General features: G+C 38.7%; 1 protein-coding gene across 1 annotated transcript; it reads left to right on the plus strand.

Annotated features, from left to right (window-relative positions):
• The first annotated feature begins 3824 nt into the window (after positions 1 to 3824).
• LOC138036719 (major facilitator superfamily domain-containing protein 6-like) lies at positions 3825 to 6009 on the plus strand. Its single transcript, XM_068882825.1, has one exon. It carries the CDS (start codon positions 3876 to 3878, stop codon positions 5199 to 5201), a length of 1326 nt encoding a protein of 441 aa, XP_068738926.1. The 5' UTR covers positions 3825 to 3875; the 3' UTR covers positions 5202 to 6009.
• Positions 6010 to 8052: the final 2043 nt, after the last annotated feature.

Genomic DNA, 8052 nt, shown 5'->3' on the forward strand with positions numbered 1-8052 from the left:
ACAACATTGTTAAAAGTGTAAAAAATTGAAAGCTTGTTCAATTAAATTTACACTAGTTAAAGAGGCAGTGTCACGCTATTTCAGTCCAACTTAAAAACACTAAAATACGTCTTTGCATCAATCAAGACCAAAAATCAATGGTGTACTTTTGTTGCCAATAACAACTGAAGTGCACTGAAGCTATTCTTAGTTATTTGCATCCATGGATGGAGAGAGGATGGAAATTGATTGATACTTGAAAAAACTGGCCAGTTTTTTTCGAGTTTGGAGATGGAATCCGCAGAAAGTCGCCAAAAATTAAATAGCTCTATGTGCAGTAAATATATTTCATATCTTGTCAGTGGGTTGTCAGGAATGTTGTACGTGCGAGCTCTAGTACTAAATTAGATTTTTACCCCTTTTGTCAGTTTGAGATCTTCGCAGTTATGAACGCTACTTTAATAGCAACGAACGGAACTTGAGCCTGAAAATTTCAGGCTTAAACTGGATTCAAACCCGTGCCCTTTCTACTAGTGAAATATTTTGTCATCCACTTTTGGCTCGAAAAGGTCGAGGGAAATGAAATCGTTTAAGCCTGCGAAGTATCCAAAAAATAAATTGGGTGCGCGAGGTTTCAGAGTAAACAAGGAAATGAAAGGTTCACATTTGTATGCTCGCGTTTTCGTCAAATTAAAAGCTCAAATTTGATGATTTTATGTCGTTGTTACGCAGGGTAACGCAAACATATGTGCTAAAATGCGCACGGCACGATTATTTCTGCTCTTTTAACCAACGATACTATTGTTTTGTGGAGCCAGTGTCGTTGCCGAGGTTGCCATCGTTTCTGAAACTCCGTTTTGTCTGCACCCAGTACCAGCAAGGTTTCCTTATTTCTTTACAGCCACCACAAGCGCTGACCACAGCTTCTGGATATCGGATGGTTTTGTAGAGGCCGACGCTGATCATGAAAACGCTTTTCACGTTCTTTTTAGTAGCACCTCGTACATTAAGCCACTCGACTTCAACTTAGATGAGCTGGAAATGTTCGAGCAAAATTCAAGATACACCAATATGGCGCCCTTGTCAATATCCAATGGCCAAAAACCCATCAGAATGAAAGATACGACGTGGTGGGCGGGTGGAAATCATTTTCAGAATATATTGGATTTCATCGAGGCCAAGACGGGAGGAAATCATATATCTAGAAATAACAAATGCGCAAATGAGGCTGACATACCTAGCGCAGAGACTCGTCAAAATCATACCAGTGCATACACTCGGTCCGTACATAAACGTGAACCTGCGGTACCAGGTCATGCAAGTGACCTCGAGTTATCTCTTTTTGGACAAAACACTTCAGATATCCCGAGTGTTGAGCGGTGTGATAAACACAAACATAGCGCTACATGCTCCTGTCTTGGAAAATCAAAATACTATCCTGTGGAAAGGAAAAATCGCGAGATGGAGTCATTAATGCCTGACGCAATAGAGAATCTTACCTCTAGAGATGCACTTCCTACAGACGTACACCTTTAATCTGGCAGTAAACTATACACGAAAAGAGAATTAATTCTCCCACTGACGTAGACAATTTTACACAATTGTCTCTTATAAACACCTCAAAAATTCAGGCCCCAGTTATTCGAAGGGTGGATCATCGCTATCCACCGGATAAATCGCTATCCACTGGATAACTCAGATGGTGTTGCTAGTGTTTATCCGCTGGATAGTGATTTATATAGCTTTATCCATCCTTGGACTGAACAACCGAGGCCAGGTCTCTTTATAACGGGAACTCAGTTGGGAGAGCATTGCACCGGCATCGCACATGTCATGAGTTTGAATCCCGTCGGAGCCGCTTGAATTTTTTGAGGTGTCTATAAAGATAATTGCTCAAATTGCTTAAATTGCCAGTTTTGTTTCAAGAAGGAACTTTCTTGGGAAAAATCATATCTCCTCTATTTTGTCCTTAGTTTCAATAACTGTTATTCATCGTCATCAAATTTATGTGACACGGAAAGGCTAAGTTATTTCTTATAACGCTTTAATTATCACATCTGGATTCAGAATATCCCTATTATGGACCTTCGACATCTATCCAAAAAAGACATTGTAGAAAAAAGACGTGAATTATATCACCTACTGAACGGAGATGTTTTCTACCCAAGTAAGAATTGGCCCAAAGATACATTATCTATATTTTGGAAGAAACCCATTGGAGACCTAGACACATTCAAGCTCATGTTGTTTTTCATTGGAAACGGTTGCTCACCTCATGTTATATCAGAATGGATTCTCTCCTCTCTATATTGGGCTGAACCAGCTAAATGGGACAAGCGCAAACGCCAGATTGACTTTATCCACAGCAACATTGATACCAAGAGACACATATGGTTCTATTATGACATCCACTGCAATGATTGGCTATACCTAAATGGTCTAAAACGATGCAAAAATCAAGAAATCTCCTTGCAATTCCTTAATTCAACTAGCACCTAATCAATAATTCTGTATAAAAAAAATTTTATTTGACTTATTTCATAACACCTTCTTTCAAATTTTGAATTAAATCTCGAATTTTAATACTTTATTCATATCATAATTAGTATTTCAATTATTATTTCTAAGTTTATTTGTCTCTCCCAAATTCCATCATTCACTAAAGAGGATTTTTCAAAGAATACTCTCACTAATTTGAGTGCTCTGATTTATCCCATTGTTGGGTTCAAAGACCGAATAAGTTTTCCATAATTCTTAGTATACCAAGAATTTTTTGTAATAGAAAATATTTGTCCTTATTTTTTACTATTATTTGATCGAAAAATCTTATATTGTAAAGGATTTTGTACATCTTTAATTTTGGTTACTTTTTCTGTCTCCAGTTAAATTTCTTTATTTTTTCTATTCACTTTTTATCACTTATTTTAATTTTCATCATTATGTTCCCTTATCTATTTATTTTTTATCCAAGCTTTGTCTTAGAAAGTTCCTCCCTTTAATACACTCTTGTACTTCTGGTTGTTTTTGAAATTAAAATTTTAATTTCACACAGAGTTTGTTTCTTTCGTTAACTTTATTGTGGGGTTGAGAGTTTGCTTTGTGAACATCTCACCCTCATTTTACAGACTAACCATAACTTTTGTCTATGATTTTCACTCAACTCACCATCCACACACACACTATTCCCCAAAACTACCTACTGATTAATGAATGTTTTAATTAGTAGAGAGAAACCCCTTCTTGTAAAGCGGATTCTTCTATAAACACCAACTAAGACAGCCGCAAAGGTTACTAGGTTATCTGCTGCATCATGTATTCATATCAAACAAAAAACCTATATAACGGGAACTCAGTTGGGAGAGCATTGCACCGGCATCGCACATGTCATGAGTTTGAATCCCGTCGGAGCCGCTTGAATTTTTTGAGGTGTCTATAAAGACAATTGCTTAAATTACCTACGTAAGGGCGAGGATTATTTCTCTATTAGGGGGTACATGTTTGCGACATCTGTGATCGTGTTCACAATCAGCTTAAGGTTATAAAGCGTTTCAGAAATATTGTATCCAGTAATACTAAAACTAGGTTGTATAAAGCTTTCATCATGCCATATTTTCCATATTGTAGTAGTGTATGGCACTTTTCGCTCGGCTAGGTCTGGGCCGGGTTGAGGGTCGACCCCGTCGTTTTGTCACGGGGCCCAGACCTATCCCGCGCTCTTCCAATATGGCGTCTGATAACCGTCTGATAGTGTTTCTTGGCGACACAACATCTACCGCTTGCACGCAGGCTAACACTGTCCAAGCATGAAAAATGAATAATTATGTAAATAAGTCTGAATGCCCAACCTTACGAATGAGTCAGTTTGATTTTGAAATCACTTTCTCTGGCAACATTAAATGAGAAGACTCAAGAGCGCTGTGGGAACTTCTGTTAGCGAAAACAAAATGGAGGACGAGGATACCAAGCGGAAAGCAGGAAGAGAAATTTCAAGACAGTCTTCACAAGACACGTCACAACTGTCCTCTATGTTTTATAAATGTTATTATTTCTTATTTTACATTGGCATCGGAAGTTCATTTCCTTATATAGCTTTGTATTTCAAACAACTTGGACTTACGGCTGGTCAAACGGGTGCTGTACTTGGGTTGCGATTCTTAACAAAATTTATCGGCTCACCAATATGGGGAATAATTGGTGACAAGTACAAAGTACATAAAGTTATTCTACTTGCCTCACTGGTGTCATTCACAGCCGGAAACTTAATGTTTATTGCTGTTCAACCACAAAAGCAAATGTGTCTCGAAACCAGAGCAAACAGAACAGTGACAAAGGCATTATTATTCACTCCTAACGGAATCGTACTGGGACAAGAGATAGGCAATAGCAGTGATGCAAGAAATCACTTTGCAAACAAGAACTTCACTGCGTTTGCTCGTAAAATCGATGAACACGAGATCAAGCAAATCTTCATCATTTTTCTGACCATTGTTTTGATTTTCCAAATTATCGGATGTGTCGATTTTGCCATGACAGATGCATTGTTGGTTGTTTTCCTTCGAGAAAACGTAAAGAAATTCGGAACTTTCCGAATATGGGGCGAGTTTGGAGTCGCTGTTGGTTCGTTTTTGGTCGGAGGAGTAATCAGTCTTTACAAATCGAAAGTTTGTGGGGAGGTAGTGGAGAACTACCATATTTCATTTCACTTTTTTGCCGGTTTTAGCACACTTGCAATAATCAATGTTCTCTTTCTGGAAGTAAAGTACCCAGATGACAAATCATCCGACAATCCCATTTTCAATGCTTCTGAAACGTTTGAGCTTCTTTGCGGTGGTAACTTCATGATCATCATTATTGTGACATGCTACTTCGGTATCCTGAATGGAATGCAAGAGAACTTTGGACCATGGTACTTAGATGACCTCGGAGCTCAGCCATACATGGTCGGTGTCGCATCTGGTCTGCGTTACTGCTTTGCTTTGCTTGGTTATGTTTCTTCAATTATGTGCATCGATAGAATTGGACTTGTTTCCACTGCTGCTGGGTGTTTATTACTCTATGTAGCAGTATTCTTGGGTCTCGCCTTTGTCCTCAATCCCTGGCTAGGTGTGGTATTACACAGTATTCAGGGACTGTTGTACGGACTCGGTTGGTCTTCCTGTGTCGTATTTGGTGGGACTGTTTCGTTGCAATCTGGTTCCTATGCCACGGTGCAAGGTAAGTAACTTTCTTCCAAATGAAAGATAAAGAAAAGTTCATATTTGCGCCCAAGAATTTTAAATGTAAACCAAACGTTTCGGGGCTACTCCCTCTTCATCAGTGGTTTGAAAGCAACTGAAAAATGCACGTGCAACGTAACGCTCAAATAAAAACAAAAATCGCAACTTTTACAGCTCACGCTGACTTTATGAAACCAAAGTCCACATTGGGACCACCAGGCTGTAGGGTGCGCTGTTTGTGGACTTTGGTTTCATATTTTATTACATCCATTTAGAAATCACTGCTCATCCTTGCAATCTGATTGGCTCTCAGAAGTGCGATTAATTTCCAAATCGCTCTAAATCGCACTATTTCCCCAGGCTGCCAATGAGAAAGGAACACTAAAACAAAACAGCCAATCAAATTTCAAGGCCCGACAAAGAGAACCATTGTATGGCGAATTTTGCAACTTTTGTTCCCAACTGGATCAATAAAATGTTGGTACTACCTTGTATACGGCAAGAGCTACTGAAATTTAAACTGACCAATCAGAATTCAGCGAGCGGGAAAAACTGTGCTATCCTTGTGCAATTCGACGTCACGCCAATTGTTTACCTTCGCATTGGTTAGATAGGTGGACATTCGCTCAGCCTTCTCTTGTGACTCTCTTGACCGTCGCTTCTTTGAACTCAGCGGGACAGAAATGACGCATTGTTCTGGCAATCAATTTGCCAATCCACTTTATCCAGTTTATGAATTGGTCTAGCATGTGATTAAAAACCAGGATCGCCTTTGAACTTTATTCTGTGGAGGAAGAAGACGTTGCTGAGTGAACATTTTACGACGACGAATCCCTTGGTTTGTTCAGCAATTTGATGTCCGATAACTGAGCCGCTCTAATGAGTGTTGGGTCAATCGCATTTGGCCGTCTGACCATATGAAGTTTTTTCAGCTCTTGTTTGTGTCCATCATGATCGAACTTCAGGTGAAGCGCTATGCTGCTTTATGCCAACTTCGATGGCTTGTGATGAGCTTCTCTGCTGCCCAAATTGTTGTTGTATTTGGGCAAGATGGTCTTATCGGGTTGGAACTTAATAGTGAGGGGAACAATTTTTCGTTCATCTGCTGTGCCAAACAACAAACAATCCTGTTGGGTGTTCCACGTGCTTGGCGAGTCTTGCACGACCATCATCTATCAGATCTGGAGTGGAGTTTTCTTTCAGTGATTACAACTTGCGATCGTTCTGCAAACATCCACGTAGCATGCAGCACTTTTAGTGACTTCAGGATCCCCGGCCCGTTTTGCTGTTTCAAAGGGAGTCGTGCATTTTTGAGCAGTTTGTCTTCATTGCTTGTATTTTTTCGTTTGTTCCTGGTGGCGCAAAGTTACTTTGATGATTTGAAAGGACTTGAATCCTTAATTGAATTAGCGATTTTTTTAATTAAGGAACTCAACAAGTGAATGGTACACAAAATTAGGAGAAGCTGTTGGTTGAATAGACAATATTTGTAGACATAATTATCTACCCAGTTTAAGTACTAAGCTCAACAAGTTGTTTGGCTCCACAAGTTTCTGTTTCAGGCCACGTACCCAAATTCACCCAGGTACTGTTGCACACTACCATAGTTCTTTGGAAATTGAATAGCTCCTTGAACACCTGGTTGCTTGAGAAGAAACTTGATGTGTTTGTTCTCTACATTGGTGAATGCAGCCACTAACTGTCCATTGTGGATAAACTCCAGACCAACTCTTTTTTCAATTTAATCTTTGTTCTTCGCAGGGCATTAACAATGGTGTCCCTTGTAAAATGTTAGTTTAAGGACGGTGCCTACTAATTAACGATATTTTTGCCCCGGTGTGTGACTATGTAGGAAATGTAGATCTTAACAAGTGTTATTGAAATCCAAAAAGAAAATTGGGGGTAACCACGCATTTTTCAAAGATAATTCATGATAATATTTGTAAAAAGCTTTAAAATGCAAAGCAATGTATGGCATTCTTTCGCAAATTGAAGCTTTATTATCTCTGAAAAATGCATGGTTACCCCCAATTTTCTTTTGGATACCAAGAGTACTTACTAGGATCTACTTTCTCCGGTAGTTTCAAACTGCGCAAAAATATCCCTGTATTAGTAACATCACCGATAGGAAATCTGAGTATCTGGAGATGCGCAGAACGTATGCGCAATAACAATAGTAGGCACCGTCCTCAAAGAGTTTGTTTAAGTTATTTCCAATTTCATAGGGCACTGTGGTTGCCAGATTCACTTTAAAACTTATCATGGAAATGTAAATCAATGCCAGTGAAAAGTCAGTCTCTTGAGTTGTTGATAGAAAATTAATTTAAAATATGCATATTGAAACATCAGTTGAGGAATATTTTTTCCCTTTTTGTGAACCTAACATACATTGCTGCCATTTATTTATTGCTTGGTCATTCAATGTCTTGATCCCATCAAATAATTTATTTTTAGGTATTGTGTATCTTTATCTAAAAACTTAACTGGTTGCTTTTTGGAGCCCTTTTGCAGCATTTAGATAGGCAGGAAATGTTCCACATTTTATGGTAAATAGTTCTGCATAGTTTTAAGGAATATTGCGGCCTAAGCTAATTGAATATGAGAATAAAATGTGCTGTTTGACATTTTGTGAATTTAAAGACTATAATATTGTTTGCACTTGTTTTAAAAGGCTTAAGGTTGGCACTCAAAAGTGTTCCTTCAACATCTTATTCTGTAAAGATTACCTTGGAAGAATTGGATTAATGCAAGTTTTTTCTTCTAGCCTCTTTCCCTAGTGCCCTCTGAGAATGGAGTTGATTTGGTTTTGCCCGATGTTGAAAGATAAAACAATGCCTAAACCAGCCGCAAGGAATAC

The sequence above is a fragment of the Montipora capricornis genome, unplaced genomic scaffold (genome assembly GCF_036669925.1).
Source record: "Montipora capricornis isolate CH-2021 unplaced genomic scaffold, ASM3666992v2 scaffold_497, whole genome shotgun sequence".
In the NCBI taxonomy this organism is placed as follows: Eukaryota; Metazoa; Cnidaria; class Anthozoa; order Scleractinia; family Acroporidae; genus Montipora; species Montipora capricornis.